The sequence below is a fragment of the Castor canadensis genome, chromosome 3 (assembly GCF_047511655.1).
Source record: "Castor canadensis chromosome 3, mCasCan1.hap1v2, whole genome shotgun sequence".
NCBI lineage: Eukaryota > Metazoa > Chordata > Mammalia > Rodentia > Castoridae > Castor > Castor canadensis.
This window is the reverse complement of record NC_133388.1, coordinates 161,873,177-161,901,126: the sequence shown is the minus strand read 5'-3', so window position 1 is coordinate 161,901,126 and position 27,950 is coordinate 161,873,177. Positions and strand designations below refer to the sequence as shown.

Here is a 27,950-nt window from a genome sequence, read left to right as displayed (position 1 = left end):
TTTGGGGAAAACTTGTACATCTGTATCACAGATAAGGAGGGAGGCTCCTTAAGAGCCATGGGTACTTTGCCCACTGAGGCAAAGAGAACTGGCAGGAAACTGGCAATGCCCCTCTCAGCAGGCATTTGTCTGGCATGGCACAGTGAGAATAAGTGGTGAAAATGTTTCAGGCCCTTTCTGCTCTGTCTCCTCTCCATCAGTATTCCCCAGCATCCTCCCTTTGAAACTTCCTCCTTCATTTTTCACTGACTCCTTACTTTTCTTTGTTCTCTCTTTTTGTCCCCTCCTCTTCCTCTTACCCTTTCTTTTCTTTTTGCAGTACTGGAGTTTGAACTCAGAGCCTGCACCTTGAGTCACTCCACCAGCTCTTTTTTGTGATGGGTTTTTTTCAAGATAGAATCTTGCCAACTGTTTGCCCAGGTTGGCTTCGAACTGCAATCCTCCTGCTCTTTGCCCCGAGTGGCTAGGATTACAGCCCTCTTACCCTTTCCATTTTAACTTTTCTTCCTTGTCTTCCTCTTCCACTTCTAGTTTCTGACTCTTTCCCACACATAGGTGTAATGCAGTGGCGTGAATTTGTAATATAGCCTCCTAAAAAAATGTCTGCAGATGCAACTAACACCTCCAATTTTTCCTACACATGTTAGGCAGAGTGCCTATGTCACTCCTTGATGTGAGACTCTGCACTGAATTCCTGGTACCCATAGAACAGAGGCGAAACTCCACAATGATGACAGTGAGGTTTCTGTCTGCCTTTTTTTATTCCACTCAATATTGGTCTTTTGATTCAGCAAACAAATGAGTTTGTTTATTGAGTGCTTACCACAAGAAGATATGATGCCAGGAATTGAAGCTAAAATGTAGAACGAATACAAAAATATTTACAGGTGAAATGGTATGATGTCTAGGATTGACTTCAAAATAAACTGGTGAGGGGGAAGAGGAACTGGCACCACGGAGAGGCATAGATAAAACAAGACTGGCCACGAGTTGATAATCACAGGAGTTGGGTGACAGGGATGGGAATTTCATTGTTACTCTTTCCCCTTTAGCATAGGTTTGAAAGTTTTCTGTGTAAGGCATGATGAATAACAGAACAGACCCGCCTCTGGGTCACTTTCTCTCTCTGCTCTCCACACACTCTGTGTCTCAGCCACATAAGCTTTCTATCCCTGTATAGTCTACCATTCGACCCTGCAGCAGCCCCTTCTGCTGGGCGTCCTATTTTCTCAATCCAACATACTTGCCCTGCTGGTTCCTTCCCAGCCACTCAGCCCAGCTTAACCAAGCAAAGCTTTTGTTTTTTCTTTCAGAAGCTGTTTCTGGCACCTCCAGACCAAGGGAGGGGCCCCTACTCTGTGTCCCCATGTCACCTTTGCATAGCACTATCGCAATTTCTTTCAATTGCTTGTTTGTCTGTCTTTCCCACTAGGCTACAAGTTCTCTGCAATCCCCAGAGCCTAGCACATGACAGAATTTTAGTGAATGGTTGCTGAATGAATGAATAAGATGCACTTCTCTTTAGCAGAGGAACAGGCACCTTTGCGCAGGCTGGGTGAGCATAGACGTTATGGTCCATCTAGTCTGCTAGTGTCAGACATTTCTACCTGAGATAGCAGGTGGAGCACACTTAAAGAAGAGTCCTAGAACCTTCCTGAACATAAAAACTTTGAGGTTTATTTTGTAAAATCTAAACTAATGAGCTGATAATACCTTTTCTGGCTTTTCAGTAAAGTACAAAGTGGTCTGACTGCAGGTGACCAGAGTTAAGAATGCCATTTATTGAAAGTTTCTTGTAAATCATTCACCACCTACATCCCTCCATACCTAACACAGAGCATATAATTCTCAATTGTACGAAATGGCAATGTCTGTTATGTAAAAGGCATTGTGAAAGACAGCATTGCACACCACACCTTCTTCTACTTGCTGACATGTATATGATTCTCAGAGTGTCCCTTTCCTGTTCCATCTACAGCAGCCACCTCCTTCCAATCTTGCTCTCTTCTAGTCAATTTCAATAGCATTTAAAACTAACTACAATCATGTGTGGTTTACTTATTGTTGGTGCACTCTCCCTTCCCCCTCTAGAAGGTAGGCTACCTGTAAGCAGGGGCTTGCCTGATGTTAACTCTCCCCCATATAAATCCAAACTGGGTGCCAGGTAGGTATGAATGAATGAATGAGTGAGTGAATGTGGTATTTATTAGTGAGTAGGCCCCTCTGCAATCATAGAAGCAAGCTTTTTGAAATATATTCTTTGGCTTCTGTGTTTATGAACTATTTTATAAGAAGGATTCTTTCCATAAAATACATAAAGGTAATAAAATACTTTAGCAATTTAAGATGAAATAAGCAAAAGAAAGACCTCTGTTAACCCATAAGCTTACTCTGCAACCAAAAAGAGTTCTAAGTAACACAGATAGCTTTAGACATAGATGTGGACAGTGAAATCACTTCATTTTTCAGTGGAATACTTGTGTAAGCAGGAATAAGACCTGAGTACCGTGAATCAAGGACAGTCTACAGTATATACAAAAATGGAATCATCTTTCCATGCTTTTACAACTTCTTCCACAGCAGAATTAATGGTTACATGTTGTTTTACTCTATAGATTTCCATATTGTTAGGTATTTAATAATTTTTCATTATTTTATGCACTTTTGCCATAAAAATGTTTGTATTAAAAGGTTTTTTTTTTTTTTTTTTTTTTTTTTTTGCTGGATGCTGACTACCATGAAACAAATTCCTTTCAAACAATTTGTTAGGTTGGAAGATATGAATGTTCTTAAGGCACTTAATAGCTTTTCCAGATGCCCTCCTTCTGAGTTTTTGACCTGGAAAATTATCCAGATCCTCAGCTCCACCCTGGGTGTGGTCTTTCCCTTGCCCTGTCCAGTAGGGGGGACCCTACCCCTCATATATAAACCTGCCAGATGCCCCCTTCCTATCTGCCTATAGCCATGGCTCCCTCCAGATTCTCTGAGGCACTGCTCTGACTCCTGGGGTGAGTAACTCCTGTTACCTACTGCAGGGCCCCTTGCACAGGGTCACTCCTCCCCACTGGGTATGCAGTCAGGTCCTTCCTTTTCCTACTGTCCTCCTTTTTGTGACTATGGTGGGACATGCACAGAGTCTCAAACCATGGCAGTTATTAAATGTCTTGACTCTCATGGTGTTTTCTTTGTCATCTCTGCAATTTATAGAATCTGCTTCCTTGATCATGTATTCTTAAATGTAACTCTTGATTATAACATCCCTCTTGATTATAACATGATCGTCTTTATAATAATTCACTATATGGCACGGGTCCTAGGATTTCTTATGGAAAAACTGGGTGACAACTGCTAACAACTCACTAAAAAACCCTAGCAATTTTACTTACCTAAACAAGAATGTCATTTTAGCTTGTTTTTTTAATGTACTTTTTTTTTTTTTGGTGACACTGGGGTTTTGAACTCAGGGCCTCACTTTTGTTAGCCAGGTACTCTACCACTTGAGCCATTCCGTTGCCCTGTTTTGTGTTGGGTATTTTCGAGACAGGATCTTGTGAACTATTTGCCCAGGGCTAACATCGAACCTCAATTCTCCTGATTGCTGCCTCCCAAGTAGCTAGGATTACAGGTGTGAGCCACTCACCCCAGCTAACTTGGTTTTTTTATTATGGGAAAATACATGTAACATGAAATTTAGCATTTTTACCATTTTTAAAATATACACTTCAGTGTCATGAAGAGCATTTGCAATTTTGTGTAACTATCACCTTGGTTTGTTTTCCAAATTTTTTCATCATCTCCAACAGAAACTCTGTATCTATTAAGCAATAGCTCCTTCATTTCCTAATATTCCTGCCCTATGAAGGAATATGACTCTGACTCTATGAAGTTGTCTATTCTAGATAGACAATCCTGGCTCATTTTACTTAACATAGTGTTTTTAATGTTTTTAATGTTCATCCACGTTGTAAAATTTAGAATTCCATTCCTTTTTATGGCTGAATAATATTCTGTTATAGGTATTTGCCACAGTTTGTTTGACCATTCATCTGTTGATGAACACTGATGGTACTTCCTTCTTTGGACTATTGTAAATAATGTTGCTATTATTAAATGACTAGCAATTTAATTACCCTAATTATAAAGGAATGATATCTAACCTGTTTTTAAGAATCATTTCTGTTTCAAAAATTTCCAATTAGCAACATCCTCTCTGAATAATCAGCACTTTAAATAATATATCAAAGTGGCCTAATTTATTTTCTCTATGAGCTAGCTTTAGTCTAGTAATTATTTGAGGTTTACAAAATACAAAAGAATCAAAATAGATAAAGAGAGAGAAATGAAGAGAAAACCAAGATAGCACTGCAAAATGAAGTTAGAGGTAACATATACAAAAATGTATAATATGACAGAAATGCTTATAAAGTAGGTAGGCTATCTAGTAACCACAGAGAGAGGGAGGGAGGAGCAGTTGTAAGTCACCAGGTATACAAAAGATGCAAACTGATAAACAGACAAAAAATTCTAGTGGCTCAGGAAAAGTAAACAGAGATGTACCCAGCATCAAATTATAGGAGAGTTGGGGAGAACCATTTACTGAGATAAATGATGTTGTTATTAATTTTCTTATAGAGAATACAAACTGAATTTCATGTAGCTGCTCCTGACAGTGCTGTTCACAGAAAGGAGAAGATACAACATGAAGTAGAATTAACAACAATTACAAGGAATCAAAGCTTCCAGATATTCAGTTCTCTACCCTAGGAATGAAATTTGGATCTTAATAGAAATAAATGGGCTACATATTCTCAAGGATGTTTTCTTTCTTTCTTCTTCTTCTTCTTTTTTTTTTTGTGGTACTGGCCTTTGAACTCAGGGTTTCATACTTAGTAGGCAGGTGCTCTACAACTTGAGCCTCTCCACTAGTCCTTTTTTTGTGTTTGGTATTTTTCGAGGTAGGGTCTTAAGAAGAAAGAAAGAAAACATCCTTGAGAATATGTAGCCCATTTATTTCTATTAAGATCCACAATCTTCCTGATCTTGAATAGCTTCCTGCCTCTTGAATAGCTAGGATTACAGGTGTGAGTCAGCAGTGTCCAGCAAGGACGTTTTCTTAATTATTTCATACAACCATGTATTTGATAAAAGTTGAGTAGCAGGGAAGTTTAGGTTATATTTTCTGAAAAGAACCTAAAAGTCCTTTACTCATGTTATTGATTAAGGGAAAACTGATGTGCTGAGAAATTGTCTATGCAGAAAATATATCTGGCATCCCTTTATTAAAATTAGAAGACATAGACAACATCAAATGTTGATGAGGATGTGAAGCAACTGGAATGCTCATATGTTGTTTTTAGGAAGGCAAAGTGGCAAACCATTTGGAAAAGCATATGGCCATTTCTGAAAAACTAAACATTCATGTATCATATAAACTATCCATTTTACTCTTATGTATTTACTCAAGATAAAGACAAACATATTCACAATAGGCCTTGTACAAGAGTGTTCATAATTATAATTACATTATAGTGTGCAACATTACAATAATAATTAAAAAACATAAAAAGCCTGGTTGCTGTCATTAGGAACATGGACAAATAAATGGTGTTAAACCTATATAATGGAGTTGACAATAAAAAGAAATATAAGCAATAACATGGATGAGGCTCAAAAACATTATGCTGATAAAAACTTAGTAGAAGAAGGAAATAATGTGAAAATGTAAGAGCATGCTGGAGTTGAGTCAAGACGTGATTCTCATCCAGGGCTATGGCCCAGGACCTACGGACTGAGTTTTGCCATGGAGGAAATAGGAATAATAATCCCATTGCAAGAATTAAATAAACATAGATGTGATTTTATTTTGTAGTTTTAAATTTTACATTTCGAGTATCTATGTGTTCCTATAACTTGCACTGATTTGAAAGCACTTGGTGAAAAGATCAGTGTAGAACAAATAATATTAAAACAAAAGAGAGAATGGTTGGCAAGAGGTGAGAAAAAATGTTTCAAGAGGACATCATGTAATAAATGTTTTAATGTTTCATTACTAAAAAAGAAAACATTATCTTGAGCGAAAGAAGGCTTACCGAAGAGTTCATACTGTTGGATTTCATTTCTGTAAAGTTCAAAAGAGACAAATCCTATCTATGGTGAGTCCCCTCAGAACAGCAAGCACCTCTGGTGGGTAGGGATAGGGATTAATTATGACAGGGAAAGGAAAAGTTTTCCGGGATACTTTTTAAAATTTTTTTTTAATTTAACTTTTTTTTTTGGTAGTACTGGGGTTTGAATTCAGGGCCTCACACTTGCTAGGCAGGTGCTTACTGCTTGAGCCACTTCACCAACATGGGATACTTTTAACATTCTATATTTTTTAGGAGATTAAAGAGAATCAAAATTTATCAAATGGTACTCAAGATTTACACATTCTACTGTATGGACATTTTAGTTCAAAAGAAATAAAAATAATTACAAACAAATATTGAGCTCTCATTAGTGAAATGTACTAATGTCTACAACTTAATTTAAAATTCATGAACAAATAAAGGTGGTTGGAGGAATAGGTATATGGGTAATAAATAAAAAAGCAAACAAGGGGAAATGTTGGTGGTAGAATCTAGAGAGTGAACTCCACAATTCTTTCAAGTTTCTTGTATGCTTCAAAGTCTTTAGATCTTAAATTTAAGATCTTAATTTCCAAAAGAAATTAAAGGTTTTAACCAAAACTCTTACCCAAAGACAGAAATGAGCATAAATATGCTCACAGAAATGTGTTTAGAAATGTGTATAAGTAGAAAAAAAATTAATAAAAGTTCTTAAAAAATCTTTAGATTTACATGTCTTTGAGATTTTTATTATTAATCTATGGTGGATTTTTAAAAATGTTTTTTAATAGTGTGTGTCAGTCTTTTGGAAAACTTCAAATAAGATAATTCTAAAATGTTTGACCATCAACTGACACTTTCAACTCAGGATGCCACTACTGCAGTTTAAGTAAAATCCACAGGGTGGCAGAGAAAAGGAATCACAGAAGAGGTGCACATTTCTAATTGAAAAGAATAATGGAAAATATCTCATTGCTTCAGTTAACAGAAAAGACTGCAGGACACAGAACAAAATTTGCTATTTAAATATGAACTCCAACCTTTCCCTGAGGATTTTTGCTTACCTGAGAACAATGAGGATGATGATTTGCCATGCTGGTTTGCAAGACTCTCTTCTCTTTTGGAGGTTGTCTTTTATTTATGTGTGAGAGGCTGACTATTCAGAGCTCATTTGGAGGTTTTAGCATAAGTATATGCAGCTACTCGTATACCCTTGACTGAAGAACTGTTCTCCTCTATAAGGGACGGTCGTCCTCTTCAACAAAGTGCACAGCTTCTGGAGGGACGCACATGGAGCAGTGACAGAAGAAGAGGACATCCGCCTAGCCACCCAGATCAGCCAAATCAACCCTGGCAATCAGTGGGGTGACAGATGTTGCAGCCAGATTGCCTTCACATCCAAGCAGTGAGCCCTTCTCACCACTCACATAACGAATCAATTGCACACATCGGTGATCCCAGCCTCTTCTGCTCCTTGCCAGGACCAGAATCCATGTTCAAGGTTACAGCACTTACTTTGCGTTGTTTACAGGTATAGAAGCACCCTTAGTCTTACTGTAAGCAAATGCTTTACTGCTATGATGAAGATTTTAAAGTAGAAAAAAATCTCTAAAATGTATTTAAAGAGAGTGAGTAGACTAGAAATATTTGAATTATTCACAGAAATGCACATAGGTTTTGTATGTAAGATCACCCTCATGATTATTCTGTCCAAGCAGTTTTGATTTGTCTCCTACAGTTTTCCAAAGTGATTCCTCAATTAAGCCAATCGCTCTACAGTCCTCTTCTCTGACACGTGTTTCAGGATGGAACTAAAGCAATGATGATTTATGAAAATGTCACCAGTTGTCTAACTGACTTTTGTTTAGTAGGAGGAAGAAGATGAATGAGAAAATAAAAGTCAAATTTATGGAGCCAGAATTCATTTTGCCAATAGACTTCATATTTTTGGATCACTGATTTCCCATCAGTAGTCATCCTGCAGGACGTCATACCCCTGGGACACTAGAGATGTTCAGTGCAAAGGAATCGAGGATGGATATGGTTTGTGGAGCATGCAGGTCTCAGGTGTGAAACAGCAGCCACCTGCTTGCTGCTCTCAGATGCTAACTGCATTGACAACATCAAACCCTCTTTAACATGAACATATCATAGTCTGTTCTACATTGCCTTGGAAGGTTAATTTTCTTTGGCAATTGTTTTTTCTTTCTTTTTTTTTTTTTTAACCTGACAAATGTCATCCTATGGGAACAGGACAAGAGAACGCTCTCACAATTTCAGAGCTTCTAGTTAGTCTCTGTTGGACTTGTCTAGCAAGTTGACTCACCGTTTTCCTAACTAGGCAGCAACTAGATAGATGAGTGTAATTTAGGCACACACCCTCGCGTACCTGCTTATTCAGCTGCATTTCCAGTGTAGCCTTGATTCACACTGCAAGACCTATTGATGACCCGAAGCTTTAATTATGCCACTTCATGGTCCCAATCTAGGCTAAGCATTTCATATATGGAAAAATGAAATGCCATGCCAGCTGAAATACATACTCTTCTCATTGCAATCACAATATAACTAAAAAAGACAGTTGACTGGTAATGAAAGAACTCAGGACTCATCGTGCTATAACAAACATACATTTTACTGAAAATTGGAAAATCAGAGGTTAAAATATGTTTCCCCAAAATCTTTTGTCTCAAAAATAAGAAAAATTTCTTCCTGTTTCTCTTTACAAATAGCCAATTTTCCACTTAAATTGTAATTAGTTTTTAGTCAATATCATGGTTTTTAATTTTGTATTTTTCTCCTCCAGTTAGTTGGATTATTTCAAAAATAAATCAACTACTTGTAGACAGTCTTCTACATGGTAACATGAGCTATAGGCAAAATGTTGGCTTAGATTATAACTGTGGACAAAAGTGTTAACTGAGGTACAGTACGGTAGCATGACCTGCCCAATTGATGAGAAAATTTCACATCTCCTTAACAGATGGTTGGTTAGGACAGCTAAGTAGGCTTTAAGATTAATGGGATAGATAATAATGCACTGGCATGGCCACAGAGTCTAGTGAACCAAGCATCTGACACATGTAAGCCACGGATCAAAAAATGGATCCAGCAAGAGAAAGATCTGTATATCTCCTCCATCCCACTGACAGAAAGACAGCTGTAAGCACAAGCCCGGAAGCTGAGGACAATCAGTATTAAAATTAAACAAGGTTGACATGTACACTTACCCACCTTGGAAACTGTAACTACATCAAGTATGCTAGAGTGTCCTGATGGCTTTACAGAATGAACCCACATATCATGTTGCATTTTCTTCAAATGATACATCATTTGTTTATTAAAGACAGCTTTTGCTAGGTGTGGTAGCTCTTGTCTGTAATCCTTGCTACTCAGAGGCAGAGATAAGGAGGATTATAGTTTAAGGCCAGTCTAGGCAAAAAGTCTCAATAAATAAGCCAGGTGTGGTGGTAAATTCCTGTAATCTAGCTACTTGGGAGGTATATGTAGGAGGATTAAAGTCAGGCCCAGGCAAAAGTATGAGACCCCATGTGAAAAAATAACTAAAGCAAAAAGAATTGGAGGTGTGACTCGAGTGATAGAGAACTTGTCTAGCAAGAGCAAGACTGTGAGTTCAAATCCCAGTACCACACACACACACACACACAAAGCCATTGTTCATTTGTTTGCACTTTAAATTCCAATCCACTGGAGAAGGCTCTCTTTAAGGTTAACTAATTCATGTTCTTTGTTGACTTTCTGCAATTATATGAAAGAAAATGAGTTAAAATGTCTGTTAAATAAAATTAACACTTAGGTATTAGGTACTCCAAATCTACTTTGGAAATAAGAAGGGTATAAACAATAAATTTCTCACATATTATACTTAGCAAAGTTATAACAATCTTTTAAGAATCCAGATTGTTATTACAAAAGAAATCCAGTCCAAATTTTTCATTTTTTACAATAAAAAACAAGAGCCAAAGACAATGTTTTCCTGTGCGACCCAGAAAAGTAACTGGGTGGACTAATGAGGGTAGAAAGAAACTTGGTACTGACTGTTGGCTATTTTAAGTCAGATACGTGGTAACAGTGGTGCATAACCAGAGGGAAGAGTAATTCTGCACACTAGCATTCATTCCCAAAGCAGGTTGGTGTGGGGGAAAGAAGTTGAAATTTGGAGTCAGATAGATCTAAATTCTCAATCTTGGCTCTTGTCCTCACCAGCTCTCTGTCTAGTTTTGGAACAGCAAGAAATCTCTTGGAGTCTCAATTTTTTCATCAATAAATTGATGGGATCTATTCTGAAGGTCTGATGTGAGGGTTAGGGACATACAACAGGTACCCAATAAATAATAGCTGTTATGATTATCTTAGAAGGCTTTTGGGAATAGTGAACTGGCTTTTAAATGGGAAGAGAATTCTAGGGATTTAGCCTCAATAGAGCATGTTCTATGACTAACTGTTGTAGAAGAAATAAATAATAGCTGCAGTGTTGTCTGTCACTCTCCATTCCCTTAGTCTCTATCACATAATATTTTAGGACAAAAGTTATTTAGTTTTGAGGCATCTGGCCTAGACTAGGGGTTTGATGTGTGATCATGAAACATTGAAAAGCTACATGGCCCTCCCAGGGGCTGAGTTAAAAGATCAAGTTATCAATTTTAAGATGTCCTAAGCTAGTGAACCAACCCACTGTAGCTGTAAGAATTGTGGAAAGCAGGGCATTCCTCCAGGCTTCACAGAAAACAAAACTGAATGTAGGTCACTCTCATTGTGCTCATGGGATTTTAATTTGTGGAGGTGACTGAGTGATAGCACAAAGAAGCCATGGAAAGAATTTATTAATTGCATTTCCTGAGAGAAAGAGACACACCAAGTCAGACCAAGGCCACATGGGGAGCATTAGGTCAGGAGGCAGAAGCAGGGAAGAGGGGAAGATCAAGTGCAGAGCTTTTATGGGGGCTTCCCAGGTGAATGTAAAGCAGAATGAACAGTTTAGGTTGGCCAACTGGAATAACTTCAGTAGGCTTTGGGCTTTTGGACTCTTATTGGTATCTGGCCCTGGAATGATTTGGTGAGGAGAAGATATTGACATAGCCTGTGAGAGTTAGAAAAAGGAGTTAGTTGTGCATACAGATTTGGGAATTGAGTAGGCTTGCATACAAAAAGTGTATTCCTAAGCAAGTTGTATCCTTTTAAGGAATTAGCTAGTCTCTCCCCAAGGGTCTAGAAACTCCCAAATGTCAAATCATAAAAAAAAGCATGGTAAATCCAGTCAGGGAAGTTGTAACAAATATTTCCCCTTAGTTCTTGTTATTTTGTTTTTTCCCCAACCACTTAGTCCTCCTCTATGGAATATAGAAATTTCATTCTTATTTTACAGGTACATAGTAAATGGTCTTGGTTTTATATTTTCATACAAATGGACTGTTGAGTGATTTTTACTCTGCCTTTCATAAAGAAAGTTCATTTACAGCCTCTGAAATTCCTGTTGAGTCAAGTCATAGAAGGCACTCAGATCAACTCTTTCATTTTCTGAGAAACAAGTCACTAAACATGGGCCTTAATGGTTTAAGTACTACTAAAATCAAATATAGAATATAATTAAGTATGTAACTAAAAGCATTAATAACCACACTCAACCAAAAAGTGGTTACATTTCAGAGTGTAACAATTTTTTTTCTGTTATTATCTTTTCTCTTCCAAACTAATATTGCCTGGTACCTGGCCCTGGAATGATTTAGTGGGGAGGAAATATTGGATGGCATATGAGAATTAGAAAAAGGACGTGGTTGTGGGTACAGACTTGGAGGGGTGTGTGTGTGTGTGTGTGTGTGTGTGTGTTTTAAGTCTTTGTCGATTAGGAAACACCACAAGAGAGATTTCTCTGTAGGTGATCATCTTGCTGTCACCACCACAGTCAATAACCTCAGACAAAGCTCAAGACTATCCATCAAATCAAGACAACTTTATGGTTAAAATCAAGGAAAAAGCCCTCATCCAAAAGACACCTATGAGAATTCCTGCTGGGAGAAGATTGAATCACTCCATTCCTGATTTTCCTGTTTTGTTTTGTTCCCTACCTCCCTTCTTAAAAGTAATAAAGGAGCAGCAATAATGACCACATCCTCAGTTTATTCAGCTGTCTGAAAGTCTAATGATAAGGGTGGTATGCGGGGAACTGGAAAAGTGGAGTGGTGGAACAGGCAGCATACCCTTACCTGGAATGAAAAGGAGAAGTCTAATTGCAGGAGATGCCAAGGGTGCTAATAATACCTGGACTTATCTTAATACCTGAACTTACTCACCTACCTTTCTGAAGTCCAGAGCACTGTGAAGACATTCATACTGCCTAGAACCAAACACAGTTAGAAAACTACTGCAAATAAAAATTGTTTTGTTAACTTAGGTTTTATTATAACGAAAATGCACACATTTTAAAAATTCAACTAGTCTATGACACTAGTTATGAAAAGCAGCCAGTTTCCACCTGCCAAGTTCCCTCTCCTCAGCAGCAGCTCCTTACAATTATTTTAGCCTTCGGGTATTTATGTATATCCCTACATAACATTCTTACACTATTATTTCTTGAATTTTCCTTACAGTGTTAGGCATTATTTACAGACCTCCCACCATAACAGATGATGATGTGGCTCTCTTTTAGCCCTTCCCCCCTAACGCACATATAGACTTTACATTTTTTCAGCCTATAATCCTAACTACTTGAGAGGCTGAGATAGAGAGGATCAGAGTTCAAGGCCAGCCTGAGCAAATAGTTCATGTGATCTCATCCCCAAAATAACCAGAGTAAAATGGACTGGAGGAATGGCTCAAGTGGTAGAGCACCTCTTTTGCAAGTGCAAAGCCCTGAGTTCAAACCCCAGTTCCACCAAAAAAAAAAAAAAAAAAAACTAACAAAAAGCAAAAACCCAAAGAACAGACTACATTTCTCTATCCTCTCAAGAAACTCTATTTGTACTTAGAACTATGGTTAGATCCATTTTTACATCTTCATCACTTTGTAAATGTTATTCACTGATGAGCCACGGAAGGCATGATGATGAAGTTGTTTTTCTTGTACAACTTTTAATCTTCCCAATAGCTGACAATTGTTTTGCTTATTCTTGGCTTTTTACCCCCAATGCCTTTTTACAAATTAAATCCAAGTTATGCAGTCTCTTCATGAGTTTACACTCACAATGCATTTTGTCTACTTAAAAATTTCTTCTGAATTGATCTTGGCTGGTTTGTAGGGTGCTAAAGGCTGCCATCTTGGGCTCTCCATCCTCTTGCATATTTCCTCCATTGCTGGATCCTTATTTCCTTGTTCTTGTGTCCCATTTTCCTTATTTAGTCCCTTACCTTGGTGGAGCTCATTCTCCAGTAAGCTCAGTAATGATGGATTCAAAGATGGAAATAGCTCAGTACTTTTTTTTTGTCTTTCTCTAATGTATTTTATTATCTATTTAATATCACTGGCAAGAAGTCTAATGCCATTCGGATTCTTAATTCTTTGATGACTAATTTATTTTTTGCTCTTGTAAAATATAGGCTATTTTCTCTGCTCCTGGTGTTCTGAAATCTCATTCAGATGAGCTTTGGTGTGGGTTTTTCTCATCCATTTTCCGGCACTCACTCACTCACTCAGACCTTTCAGTCTGAAATTCAGCATGGTAGAATTTTCATGATTAACTCTTTAAAAAAAAAACTTCCTCTCCACTGGTTTCTTTGTTCTCCTTTTCTGGAATTTCTGTCAGCTAGATGTTGAGCCTCCTGAAATTATCCTTTAATTTTATTTTTCTCATGCTTTCTATCTCTACCTTTTTATACTACTTTCTAGACCTTATCAGTTTTACTCACAACCTTCTCACTGAGCCTACATTTCTACTAGCAGATGAATAAATATTAATGTTTTTCATATCTTTTTTTATTGTTTTTGTTCCTTTATTTTAAAATAGCATCCAGAATGCACCATGTTGTCATCTTTTTGAAGTCAGTATCTCTCTGATGGTTCTCCTGAAGTTTCCTTCTCCCAGCATAGTCTGTTTTCTCAGGTTGCTGTTTTCCCTTGTTTTCTAGTGTAGAGTCTCTGTGTTTCATAGAAGAGCCTTTCCTCTCATGCCTGGTTATCCTTGGCTGTCTGATCACATTTGATATCACAGCACTAGAGAACTGATTGGAAGATTTGTGGATGTACGTAGCACTTTTCAGATGGCTGCATTGCAGGGTTAATTGTTTCAGCGGAAAGCCCCAGTTATCAGTATCTTTAGGTATTTCTACTGAGTTGGATCCCAATCCCCAAGAAACCTCTTCTAATCTTGTGACTTGAGGTAAAAGAACATCTCCTCCCATGCTCAGGGCTGAGACAAAGAAGAAGGGGGAAGGGTTTCTCTATATTCAGTTTCAACATCTACTTAATCCCTGCTTTTAAAGAGAATTTCTACCCCCACTTATGCTTGGTAGCCACCCCCAACCCTTTTCTCTCCTAAATCAGTTACCACTTGCCCACTTGCCTTACAACTTCCAAAATTTTACTATGTGGATTTCCCTTCTTTCTTTCTTTTTTTTTTTTTCCTTGGGAACTGGAGGTGTGAGCTCAGGGCTTACACCTTGAGCCATTTCACCAACCCAGTTTATAATGTACTTTTTTGAGATAGGGTCTCACAAACTATTTGCCCAGGCTGGTCTGGAACCATGATCCTCCTGGTCTCTGTCTCCGGAGTAACTAGGATTACAGGTGTGAGCCACCAGCATCCGGCCCCTTTTCTTTGTTCATGCTTTCTTATAAGCTCCTTTATCATTATTTTTAGTAGGATCTTGAGAAAGGGTAGAGGTAAATGCATGTGTTCAAGCCTCCATCTTTAACTGGTCGAGAAGGCCATTCATGTTCAAATACTGGCCACATCAATAGTCACTGACAGTTGTAATTGTATTCATCATCTGCCACCTGTAATTCATCCACTCACAGATACTTACTACCTATCCTGTGCCAGGTGCTGCACTGGATGCTAGTTAAGAAGACATAGCTCAAGACCACGGGGAGCTCAAAATCTATACTAGTGTAGGCAGGTAAACAGGCAAGTTCAACAGAGTGAGATAATTACTATTTTTAGGGAGGTACTGCAAGGTCTGAGATACCTAGGAAGCCTCCTAACCTAGTTCAGAGGGATCATCCAGGCATATATTCATTCAATAAGTATTTCATGGATATTTACATCATGCAAAGTGCTATGCTAAGCTCTGGCTACAGAGGGGTAAAAAAAACACATGTAGAAACCACCCTTATGGTATAGCCCAGCCTCAGGAACCAGACTTCCAAGAGCCAAATCTTAGTTTTTCCACCTGCCAGCTGTATGATCTTGGATAACTTGATTATTTTGTGGGGAGGATTAAATGAATAAAAATAAGTAAAGCACATGTAACTGTGTCTGGCAGAGAGTAGGCAAAATGTGTTACATATCATTATTTTTAGGAATCAAATGGAAAGGAGACCTTCTACAAATTTACATATGTAGCTGGCCCTTGGTACCATCTGCACAAACCTGTCCATACTGAACAGGTGCAGACTTTCTTTAATGTTATACTATAAATAGTACAACAACTATTTATATAGCATTTACATTGCATTAGTATTATACGTGATATGGAGATGATTCAAAGTATACAGGTGTATTGGTTGGCTTTCTATCATTGTGACAAAAATACATGGAAAATCTACTTAAAAGGAGGCAGGATTTATTTGGGCTCACAGTTTCAGAGGTTTCAGACATGGTCACTTGGCCCTGTTGCTTTGGGCCTGTGGTAGAACAGTACATCATGGCGGGAGTGCAAGTCAGAAGAGGCCTGTTTACATCCTAAATTCTATCTGGGAAGCAAAAAGAAAGACAGGGGTCAAGGTCCTAATATCCCCTGTGAGAGCATGTCCCCAGTGGCCTAACTCCCTTCCACTAGGCCCCATCTCCTAAAAGTTCCACCACCTTCCAATAACACCACAGGCTGATGACCAAGCCATGGCTTTTGAGGGGCATTTAAGATCCAAGCCATGACAGCATATATGTAATCACTGCATTATTTTATAGAAGAGAATGGAGTATCCACACACATTGGTATCTACAGAGGTCCTGAAGCCAATTCCTCAAAGATACCTAGGGAGAACTATGTACATATACATCATACACACATACATACATACATAATATTACATAATACATTAAGTAACATCACATGATAAAGTCTAAAGATGAAAACTGCAGGGTGCTTTGTGAGTACTAAATCAGGAGAATCCTCATTTTAATGGGGGCCCGAGGAAAGATCAATCCCAGGAAGGAACAGATATTTAAGCTTCTCTGAGGACAAGATACTTAAGCTGGAAGTTCATGAATAACTATAAAATACCACAGTGGAGGGACTGTGCCATGAGAGGAACAGGATTTACCAAGGCCCTGCGGTAAATCCTTGAGGTAGCTTGGTTGATTTGATGGACTAAAAGACCAAAGATGCTGGAGTACAGCAAGAGAGAGGAGTATCAGGGGCCCAGACAAGGATTTATTGGCTGGTATAAGAATACTGGGCTTTGTTTTGTGTGGCATGGAATTTAAAAACAGAATTTCATGAGCAGTTTTGCATTTTTGTAAGATCATTCTGGTTGTCTGATGATAATTGTATTAAAGGAGAACAGAAAAGTTCCCTACTTCCTGGTAGATTATTGTCCCAAACCAACTAGATAAAAGATGGTGATGTGCTTTATTGTAATGACAGTGGAGATGGAGAGGGGTTAACAGTCAATGTGTATATTTTGGAGTAAAATCAACGTAACTTGGCAAATGACTGGAACTGGGAGCTGAGGAACTGGGAACAGGACCAGGCTAGGGCTGACTAAGATGAATGACCAGGCTTCAAAATGTTAGCCCGGTAGGTAGTAATGCCATCTACTGAGGTAGGAGACTGGATGAGAAGTAGATTTGTGTGTATTAGTGGAGAACATTTTCAATATTTCACTTTTCATTACTCTAAATCACACACATACATATATGTGTTCTCATTTCCCTTGAGTACATACTAGGATTGGAATTGCTATGTCATATAGTAGCTCCATGTTTATCCTTTTTTATTGTTGTTTCTGGTGCTGACAATCAAATCCGGAACTTTACACATGCTAGGCAAGCACCACCACTGAGCTGCACCCCAACCAAAGCTCATTTCACCAAAGAACATTTTGTTTTCTTGGGCTGAGGACTGAACTCCATGCCTTCAGCATACTAAGCTCATGTTCCACCAAGCTACAGCACTAAATGATATTAATTTTAAAAACTATTTCAATCTTTCTGAAATTGAGATGTATCTTATAATCAAGAGTATCTTAGCATATCCTATAGTTAAGCTGGCAGTATTTCTTAGTGGACAATAAATATGACTTACAATCAATGGCTTCTTAGATTCAATGCTAAAAGGTATTAAGTGTGAGATGTCTATAAAACAGTAAAATAGTGATGAGCAGTAGACATATGTATATTTCAATATGGAACTCAGAAGTGGGAGCTGGGTGCTGGTGCCTCATGCCCATAATCCTAGCTACTCAGGAGGCAGAGATCAGGAGGATCATAGTTCAAAGCCAGTCTAGGCAAATACTTTACGAGACCCTATCTCAAAAAAACTGATCACACACAAGAAAGGACTGATGGAGTGGCTCAAGGGGTAGGCCTTGAGTTCAAATCCCAGTACGGCAAAAAAAAAAAAAATCAGAAGAGAAGTGGGAACTAGACATAGACGTGTGGGGTGGGGGGGGTCATCTGAAGTTTGCTATTTAAAGCCACAACAGTGAATGAAATTCCTTTAGGGAAAAAACAGAGAAGGCAAGAGGACCTAGGTTGCAGCCTAACAAATCTCAACAAGTAGAAGTTGAATAGAAGAGGAAAAGCCAACAAAGGAAATATTTTTAAATTTATTGTTATCATTATTGCTATATTTGCTATTGTTGCTATTGTATGTCACCATAGGGAAGGCCCTACCCAGACAGGACCTTGTCTCTTTTAAGTTCACTAATAAATCTGAATCAAGCACTTTACTACATTTGGATATTAATCTACATGCCAGATAAATTGGAGAAAAGCCATTCAGAATAATCTATTTTATGAGAAATAACACATTGATTACTCACCAGCTCCTTTGCCTCAAGAAAATCCTACACGAATATAAATAAATGAATAAGCCTTCAGGGTCTTCAGAAATCTGATTGTGATTTTGGATAGAAAATAAGTAAGTGTGTCTTGCATATTAATTTAGGGTAACTGCCTAAAGGCAGAAAAGGAAAAGAGTCAGTAGAAGTACTGAGCAATTAAAGCCAGAAATGTATACAATAATCCTCCTAAGGAATTTGTATCCCATTTGCTGTCACATTCCTACAACATAAGCAGGACATCAGCTGGTAATAAAACTCATCGATCTCCCTTTCTTCACTTACTGTCACTTCACAGATGCTGAATTTTACCCACTCTTTTTCTTCATTTTCCCTTCATATGTCAAATGCCGTAACCATCATATAAAGTTACCATTACATCATAACTTCTAGGCAATGGTACTTACCCACAGGGATTTCTGACCCCCCACCACCACCACTTGACAATATCTGGAGACATTTTTAGTGTAACAACTGAACAGAAGGTGCCGCTGGCATGGAGTGGTTAGAAAGCAGGAACATTGCTGAATATTCTGCAATCCCCAGAACAAACCCCTGTAACAAAGGGTCATTTAGTTCAAATACCAGTGGCTCAGATTGAGAAACCCTGCCGTGGGGATGAATTCACATGTATATGAACATTCTGGGGACAAAGTCCACAGCTTTTCAAAAACTTAAGAAACACTGGCTTTTACGAAGTGTTTGTCTAGGTTGTGGGGAAAAGCAACATATTAACCCTACTCCACAACAGAAGTCCCTCTCTAGCAGACCTACCTCTGCCAGTCAGATTTCCACTGCTCACTGGTCAGTTTTTTGCATTTCCCATCTTCTCCATGTACCTCACCCCAGTATCAGCTAGAGTAGTTTATTACAGCTATGGTGACTAATGATTAAGTTATGGCTTCATATGTCAATTTAAAAACCTTTAACACATTCCGTTCATTTGGCCAATATCCATTTATTTAACATCTACCATTTAACACTGCTGGTCACTGGGCATATGGTGTGAAAAACAAGCTTACAACTTAGTTCAAAGAGACATTAACAAAACTTAAACATGTAATTTACACTGCAGTGAGAAAGGGAGCTTGTGAAAAGTAAAGGCAAGAGAAGCTGAAAGGTGAGGAGGGGAACTGCACACACACACGCATTTCATTTAGCATTTTATCCCACTCAAATGCAATAGAAAGCTAACTCCCTCCTAGCTAGGTAACAATTCTGTTGTAACTACATCCCCATCCAGTTAAACTTGGATATATTCATACTCAATTAACACTTCCTGGCCATTGACCAGAAAATTTGGGAGACTCGAGGTTATAGGCCAGTTGAGAACATCAAATGCCACAAATATAAAAGCTTCCTTTTAGGAGTGGGGAAGAGGGGGAGGGGAGATCAGTAGCTCTAATTAGAAACCAATGTAGGCTAGAGATGTAGAATAAAGTGCATGTCTAAAATGCTCCTTCTGATAATCAGATGTAATAATTGTTAAAATCGTCATCACTCTTAATCAGGTTTTTTTGCCGTGCCTGCAAATCAAGAGAGAGAAAAACAATTTTAACTCTTTCCCAAAAGTATTACAACTCAATATACTGTAAGGAGTCAGTCGGTCAAGGAGACCTGGCCATCAATTTAATGGGGGCGCTGAGCCTTAAATCTCGAACTCACTTAAAACCCCAAGTCGGTAAAATGACTGGGGTTTTCGCGGGAGTGAAGTAAGGGGCGGCTGGTGAGAGAACAAAGGCTGCGCGTCCCAGGTAAGGGCAGCCCACCCTGGCTTCACTGGGGTCGGGAGTCCCTGCCACGCCCGTGGCGGGTGACCCACGTCGCACAGCCTCGGCTCTCCTCTTCTGGACCCGCCGCCTCAGCTGGTGCATGCGGGAGCACTGCCAAGCCAGGCACGCCAGCCAGGGAGGCGAGAGAGAAGGGCCGCGGGGGCCAAGACGGGGCCGCCCGCCGGCTGAGTGAGCAAACAAGCGAGCGACTTGTGAAACACACCGCGGCCGCGTTGCCGCCAAGACCGAGCTCACGCGGCTCCCAGGGCCGGGCTTAGACACCGCCCAGAAGGAGCACGCGGGAGAAGGGCGCCCGGGGACAGAGAGCGACGTCCCCTACAGTTCCCGTCCGTCAAGCTCCGCCCCCTCGCGCTTATGTAATAGGGACGAGCTGCCATTGGCCCACGCAACCGGAAGGGCGCAGGCGTGCGAAGGGAGCGGGGCGGGAGGCCGCCGCAGGAAAGTGAGGGGGCGGGGCCGCGAGGCGCAGGCGGCGCTGGGGCGACTGGGAGCGCGGCGCGGCGCGGCGTGCGCGGGCACGAGAGGGCTGGCCTGCCTAAGGCTCAGGCGGCCGTGGGTGCGCGCGGTGGTGGCAGCGGGCGTGCGAGGCGCGGGCTGTTGTGCTCCCGGCTCTCCTCTTTCCCTTCCTTGGCGGGTGAAGGAGGTCGAAGCGTTGCTGGGCGCGCTCCCCCTTCCTTCCCTCCGTGACCTCCCCGGCCCTCTCGCGCCGCGCGGTCTCTCAGACGCAAGACTGTCCCGGCCCGGGTGAGCGGCGGCGGGGGCGGTGCTTGGCGCCGCAGGACGCGCCGGAACCGGGGTGGGGGCCAGCCGGCGGGGAGCGGCGTGGGGCGCGGAAGGGCACCGGCCTCCCTGGACGCGGTGAGGCCGGTCCCACGCGGGCCGCGGAGAAGGAGGGGGAGCTCGGGCGCCTGCCAGGCCCTGCAGGTGGCCGGGTCGTAGGCTGGCTGCGGGAGCGGAGCGGTAACCTTATCCCGCTGGCGACAGCAGCTGGCCGGTGGCTCGAGGACGGGCTTCCCGCGGCGAAGGGGCCGGGTTTGTCCGGGAGGCGCGTCTCTTGCCAGGTCCGTGCGTCCTGGCGGGTAGGTGAAGACAGTGTGGCCTTTGGTGGCAGGAAGGAGGGGGAGGTCGTCACCGCGGGAGAGGTGGTCTGAGACTCGTGCGCCGGGGTGGGTGAAGTGGAGGGTGGAGGGGACCTTAGTCCTCTCCCCACATGGATGTTTAAAAACTAGGGTCAGGATGTTGAGCACTGCCTGGGCCTCTTCCTCTCAGATGGTTACGAGAAAGAGCCTACTTCCTGGATCCAAAACCTTTTCTTTTAATAACTTGTTTTGTTTTAAAGGGATCTTTGGGGGCAGGACTAACTTGTTGCCTCCTGCGGGAGTTCCTCGTTTTCCAACTCATTCCTTCGACTTACTGTTCCCCTCATTGCGACCTCTTCCCCGCTACATTAAAATCCCAAGAGCAGTTATTTGTAAACGATTTTCTTGCGCTTTAGCCTGTCGCGTTTAGTCAAGGAGCAGTTATGCATAAGATTTCGCAGAAAATTCGATTGGCTTGAGAACAAGTCCTAAGTTGAGCTGTCCAAAAGCAGGTGGTTTGTTAATTTGCATTTCTGCTTTCAGAAAGGAAATCAATGCAGTGTGGTGTCAGAAATTAGGGGCCCATCTCACTGCAGTTAAAAGTATTTGATGCAGTTTCCTTTGCCTAGTGTTAACTTTTTTGTTTTCGAGAAAGAACAAATAGCTACTAGTTCTTTTTAAAGCTCTTAGGTCTTTTTTGTTACTGGTGGGAGGCAGTGGAAAATGCATTAAAACTATTGGGTAAGGTTATATTTTAGGAGAAGTTCGAAATGCAAAAGTTAAAAATAATTCTCATCTCCAGACATTGCTTTGTACAGATCACTGCATGAAAATGTTAGCAAAATAGGTAAAGTCTAGATAGGAAGGGAACTTCTGGAATTAGTGGTCTGCCATTTTTTTAAGATTATTTTTTGAAATGTAAAACAGTTTAAGGGTTGTCCACAAAAGCAGTGTCTTAACATATATAAAATAATACATTGTGTGAAAGAGTTAAGATGCATGGGCAAGCTGAAGTAATCTAACATAGGGTCCTGATAGTAAAACATTGAAACTAAGAATGGTCTGAAACACTGTTATGTCTGCGTGTTGAACACTTATCATCCACACATGCTTTTTAAGAAATAATGCCATTTGACTGGGAATTAATAAGGCTTTGGCTTAAAAACAAAATGGAAGTTTAATCTTAAAGGATTAACACAGCTGGTAATACTTGCCATTGTATGGTGGGGATGAGTTCTTACATTAGGCTAACATATTAAACATTTTTGTAACTGGTAAGATGTTCAGCTGGCTTTCTAGAAAAACATTGATCCTCTTCTACATTTTGTCAGACTTTCAGTTCACTGTTAAATGCTAGTGGGAAATTGTCCAATCAGTATATCTGTTTGTTCATTTTCCCTTTTGGGGGAATGGTGAGTGAAGCTCACTTGTTCCCATGAAATGCTTTTGACGCTATATCCATTAATTAATCATGATTCCAGTTAGAAACAGCCAGCACTCTTTCCTGGTGAAGTTCATGTTGATCCTTGTATGTTCATGTCCTGCGATGATTTAAAAGTTTAAAATGCAGTTACAGTGCTGGTCAAAACCTTACATAGGAATTCTACTTAGGCTCCAATTTCAACATATCAAAAGTACTGGAGACTCATTTGTAGACCTTTTATGAACAGCCTTATCTTGCATTGGTAATAAAAGTCTTAATTTTAAAGGAAAGTAAAAGTAACCTTTTTTTAGTGACTTAATTATTTTTAACTCACATGTTCACTTTAGACTGTCAGTAGTATAAAGTGGTACTTTCCAACTAGTACTCATCCACCAGGTTCATTCTTTTAGCTGGGAACTAATTCAGTCTTGTTTTATAATTTACCCAGCAAGGCAACAAAGATCAACTTTTAAAGAAAATTTGAAATGGTATAGTAGTTTTATGAAACCTAACCATTTAAGAGAACAATTTCCTCATTATTACTTCCTTTAGAAGGATTAGCTGACAGCTCTTATTTCTCTAAAAGTTGTAAGAATCACAAGTCATAAAAAGTACCTTTGCATAGTAATCAAATGATAGGGGAGACAGGTGTTTTTGGCAAATTTTTTAAGATAACATACAGTAAAGTGAACAAATCAGGCATACAGATCAATGAATTTGTACATGTAAACACACCTGCTAACTATCACCTGGTTCAAAATTCAGAACATTTTCAGCATGCCATGAATCCCCCTCCTGTCTTTTCTCAGTCATTTCATAAATGTCAAGGTGACCTCTTTCACTATAGCTTTGCCTGTTTTGAACTTTGTGCAACCTATATTCTTTGTAACTGGCTTCTTTCCTTTAACATTGAGATACAAACATCTTACTTAAAATAGTCATTCTTTTTCAGTGCTGCATAGTATCTGTTGTTTGTATATATACATTAATACACATACAAGGTATGTACTCATTTTGTAATTGATGGTATTTGGACTGTTTCTGGTTTGGGAACAGGTACTCTGAACATTCTTGTGCCTGTCTTGATATACACATATTTGCATTTCTGTTGACTATATACCAAGAGGGTAATTGCATAGTCACTTGCCAGATTTTCACAGTAGTTGTACCTGTTCGCAGCTTAGTAGCATTCTGTGTGAGAATTTGAAAACCCATGCAGTTGCTGAACATTTGTATGACTTAAGACTTCAGCTCTAAAAACAATACTGTGCTCCTTACTCTAATGCCTCAACTTCTGTTTTTAGACATGGCTCGTGGGCAGCAGAAGATTCAGTCTCAGCAGAAAAATGCCAAAAAGCAGGCTGGACAAAAGAAGAAACAAGGACATGACCAAAAGGCTGCTGCAAAAGCTGCCTTAATATATACCTGTACAGTCTGTAGGGTAAGGGCAGATGTAGCTTTCTTGTGGGCAGTTCTTTTTCTGTAAATTGACTTGTATAGGTTAAAATTTTGTAACTATGGCAAAATAGATGGTTTATTTGAAATGGTAGATTGGGGAGCTGGTTATTTTGGGGATCCATCTTCACTTGCCACATTCAACAAATACTTTTTATGTGGTTCTTGTGGCCAGGCTGATTTCTCTAGGTGCTAGGGAAAAGCAGTGGACGAAGTAAAGTCTCTTTTCCTAATGGAGAATATAGGTGTCTTCATAAGGGAATACTTTAAACTCTGTAAGGAAAGCACATCTCCATTCTTACTTTAGATGTGTATCCTGCTGGTGAACATGCTTCTGGTTATGTAAGCAACTTTGTCTCCCCTTCCCTAAATCCATAGTTGGGGTGTATGTTATACTATGTAATATATTCATGTTACCATATGAGGCTCTTAATAGAATTAATGTATTTTATAGATTTGAAGAATAGAGTAAGAACAGGAACTGTGGAGTGCTTGCCATATGCCAGGCACTAATCCACACAACAGCCCTGTGAGTTGCAGTACTTTTCTTATTGTACAGAATAGTAAACTGAGTCATGGGAATTGAGTGATTTGTACAGGTCTTCCAAGCTACTAAGTAGACTATTAAATTAAAAATTTTGTTTATATTGAGCTTTGGTACCCTCACAGTAATGAAATTGAGCAGCTTGTGATTCTCTTGAAAAGAGGGAAGGCAAAAAATAAATTTCATTAGGCTAGTGATGAAGAAGTACTGTGACCTAAATATACAAGGATAGTTCGTATTTTTAAAAACTTGAAACCAAAACCTACTTCATGTTTTATGTAATTGGGCTTGTCGAAGAATAACTACATGAAGATCCTTGCTGAGGGAAATCATGACTATATACCTTGTTTTAGTCATACTGAAATATGTAGTATGGGTTAAAACATCTCTGGCAAAGTAAACTCTGGGTTTTAGGGTTTTTTTAATCCTATCAAATGAGGAGGTTAGCAGTAGCAAAGATGACCGTGAAGGTTCTAAGAGAAGGAAGGTAACATTACCTGTTTGCTGTAAATGAGATAATGTGTTCGGTGTCACATTTCTCTTCATATCTGAAATGTGGGACTGTTAGAATTTTTTTATTCATAAGGTCCTTCTTCATATGCTTGCCACTAAGTTGTAGGATTTTTAAAAAAATTTTATTGTTTTTACATTTACTTATATGTGTATACATTATTTGGGCCACCTCCACCCCCACCCCCCCAAGTTGTAGGAATTTAAAAGCATTTTGTAGTAATTGTCCATCAAGGGCAAGTTCAGGGCTTTAAAAGGTAACACATTTTTGTTTCATACATAAAGTCTTAACTTTTTTTTTTTTTTCCGCAATTTTTAGACACAAATGCCAGACCCTAAGACCTTCAAGCAGCACTTTGAGAGCAAGCATCCTAAGACTCCACTTCCTCCAGAATTGGCTGATGTTCAGGCATAAAATTGTTTACAGGTAATTGAACTTCTTTTCTATTGATTTGTTAGTGTCAGGTTTGAATATAAACGCAAAACTGTCTTCTGTAACTGAAATTAATTTCTGCCTCCTGGCTAAGACTTTATTACTTTCCCTTCTTAAACTAATGTTTAACTTCATTACTGGAGCTTAACAAATGTTACAGTTTATAGAATACTTCATGATTATTAAAAGTCTTTTTTTCCCAGATCATTTCCTTCCCATGTCTTTGAAACATCCAAGTTATTACTACTATAACCAAAAAATGGAGAGAATGAGTATATTCAGGCCAACCTTGGGCCAAGAATGAGATTTCGCTACAAGAAAATAGTTATTTCAAAAGTATTTGAGGAGTGTTCCTCCCAGAAATGATGCAGACCAATTTCCTGAGCACATTTTTACAGTTGCTTTAATTATGATGCTTAGCAGAGCTTCTAAGTATTAAAATGTAGAGCACAATACAGGCATGTATTTGCTTTAAAGTCATCAGTTCACACATTTTGTGCAGTTGTGTGTTTTTTTTTTTATCTCTAAATAGTGTTTGGGGTTTTTTTGGTAGTACTTGGCTTTGAACTCAGGTCTTTCTTGCTAAGTCTACCTCTTGAGCCACACCTCAGCCCAGGCATTTTTATTAAAGTAAATTCATCAAAGATCTGTTTATAAAATCCAGTCAACAAATCTATCAGAGACTGACTTGGTAGTCTTTCATCTTAGGCATTTGAAGTGCATATAAGTTGCATTTGTTCAGTATTTATACTCACTGAAAATTTTTCTTATGTTTTGTAGGTGAATTCATGACACCTTTGATTCTACTGTCTCAGACCTTAGGTAACAAACCTGCAGCTGCTTTTCTAACAAACTGTTGATCAGCAAAAATAAAGGGGCTACAGAAACACTCATTTTTATGCTGTTCCCTTTTGGGCTTCATGCAAAGACAATTCTGTGTAAATGTACAGTTGACTCTGATTTGGAAATCTGAAAATCAGTCCATCCTTCTTATAAAAAATTTTTTTACAATTGTAATTATATTGATGTTCATATTGTGTAAAATAACTCATTTAATAAAGTAGTACTTTGATTTTACAACATCACAGGACAAATGGTTCTAAAAATTCTGTTCTAACTTTCCTTATTATTTGCCTTATAAAAATCTAATGAATCCATCAGCTAGAATTGCAAGTGCAGTTCTTATCTCCCTTTCTCAGCTGAGTGGCAGGTTCCTTAAACTAGAGCAGACTCATTCATTAAAATTGTGCACATGAGTTTATGGGCAGCTGATGGTCTAGGCTGAACAATGGCTTATCTCCTGCTTTAGTATGTTGCAATTATGTATCATTGCCCACCTCTGATCATTTCCTATGGTTCAAATTGGAATAAAACTTGCTCTGTGAAATGGCTGTAGCTCCAGCCAGGGGTGCCCTGTAGATAACTGATGAATTCATAAAAGTGATAGTCAGTGAATCCTTTTGAAAGATTTGGTTCTGAGGTATATGCCATAACCAAATAATCATTAGGTCTGTTTAATACAGAAAAATCTGATGGAACAAATGTAAACTGGTAAAAATCTTTGTTTTAGAAATTGTAGTAAATTCTTTGCAAATTGTTCAAGTTCTTTTGAAATGGAAACTAATTTTTGAAGGAGTTTTTGGAAGCTGTTATTTGACCAATTTGATCAATGAAGTTTTTTGTTTTCTCAGGAAAATTAGAATGACTTGAGGCTGGTTAATTCCCAGAACACACCCTCTCCTTTGTTTTCTAAGTTAAATACTGATTTTAGGAATTTACTTTGTGCTGGTTACTAAAATCAAAGACTATGTGTACAGTCTTACTTCCATCTGAACTAGAAAAGTATTAAAGTAGGCCAGTATTCACATTCTTTTGGCTATAAGGATGGGGAAGTAGTTTTGTTCGGTTAGACAAGGTGAATCCTACCCAATTAAGGAAGACTAATTTTAGTGTGCTTTTAATTGCTTTTGTGAACTATTGTACAAGTAAACTGCTGTATCTGGGTTTAAATTTAAAATTAGCATAATAGGAAGAACAGTAATTACTGGTAACTGCTTAAAGCCACAAAACTGATCCTGTGGATGACAAAATGCATTCCCTCTGACTGCTGTAACTCGTCATTGCATTCATTTTGTAGCTTTGCATATTCTTACCACCTTGTGTGTCTTCACTGTAAGTTTAAAGTAAGGTATTTGCAAGGAAGAGCTCCAGTGCATATAATTTCTTAGCAGTTCCTATTCTTAGACCCTTATTTTAAAAGAGTCCTTTTGTTTCATGTATTTAATTTCGTAGGTTTCAGATTTAATATCGGTCATTTCTTATTGTGTCAATTACCAGAACATTAGAATTTATTGATTTTCTCTGGTTGGATATTATGGAAGTTTTGGTTAAATTATAATTTAAAAGGATGCATTGGGCATATATATGT

At 39.1% G+C, this 27,950-nt stretch overlaps 1 protein-coding gene across 3 annotated transcripts; it reads left to right on the top strand.

Moving 5' to 3' along the window:
- Positions 1–20,570: 20,570 nt before the first annotated feature.
- On the top strand, positions 20,571–26,604 carry Znf706 (zinc finger protein 706). 3 transcript variants are annotated; one of them, XM_020180537.2, is made up of 4 exons: positions 20,571–20,822; positions 23,885–24,021; positions 25,409–25,516; positions 26,303–26,604. In XM_020180537.2, the coding sequence occupies exons 2-3, from the start codon at positions 23,887–23,889 to the stop codon at positions 25,502–25,504; spliced, it is 231 nt and encodes a 76-aa protein (XP_020036126.1). In that variant the 5' UTR covers positions 20,571–20,822; positions 23,885–23,886; the 3' UTR covers positions 25,505–25,516; positions 26,303–26,604. The 3 variants fall into 3 exon arrangements, with proteins under 3 accessions (XP_020036126.1, XP_020036128.1, XP_020036127.1); XM_020180539.2 differs by lacking the exon at positions 20,571–20,822 and adding an exon at positions 20,888–21,139; XM_020180538.2 differs by lacking the exon at positions 20,571–20,822 and adding an exon at positions 20,888–21,157.
- Positions 26,605–27,950: the final 1,346 nt, after the last annotated feature.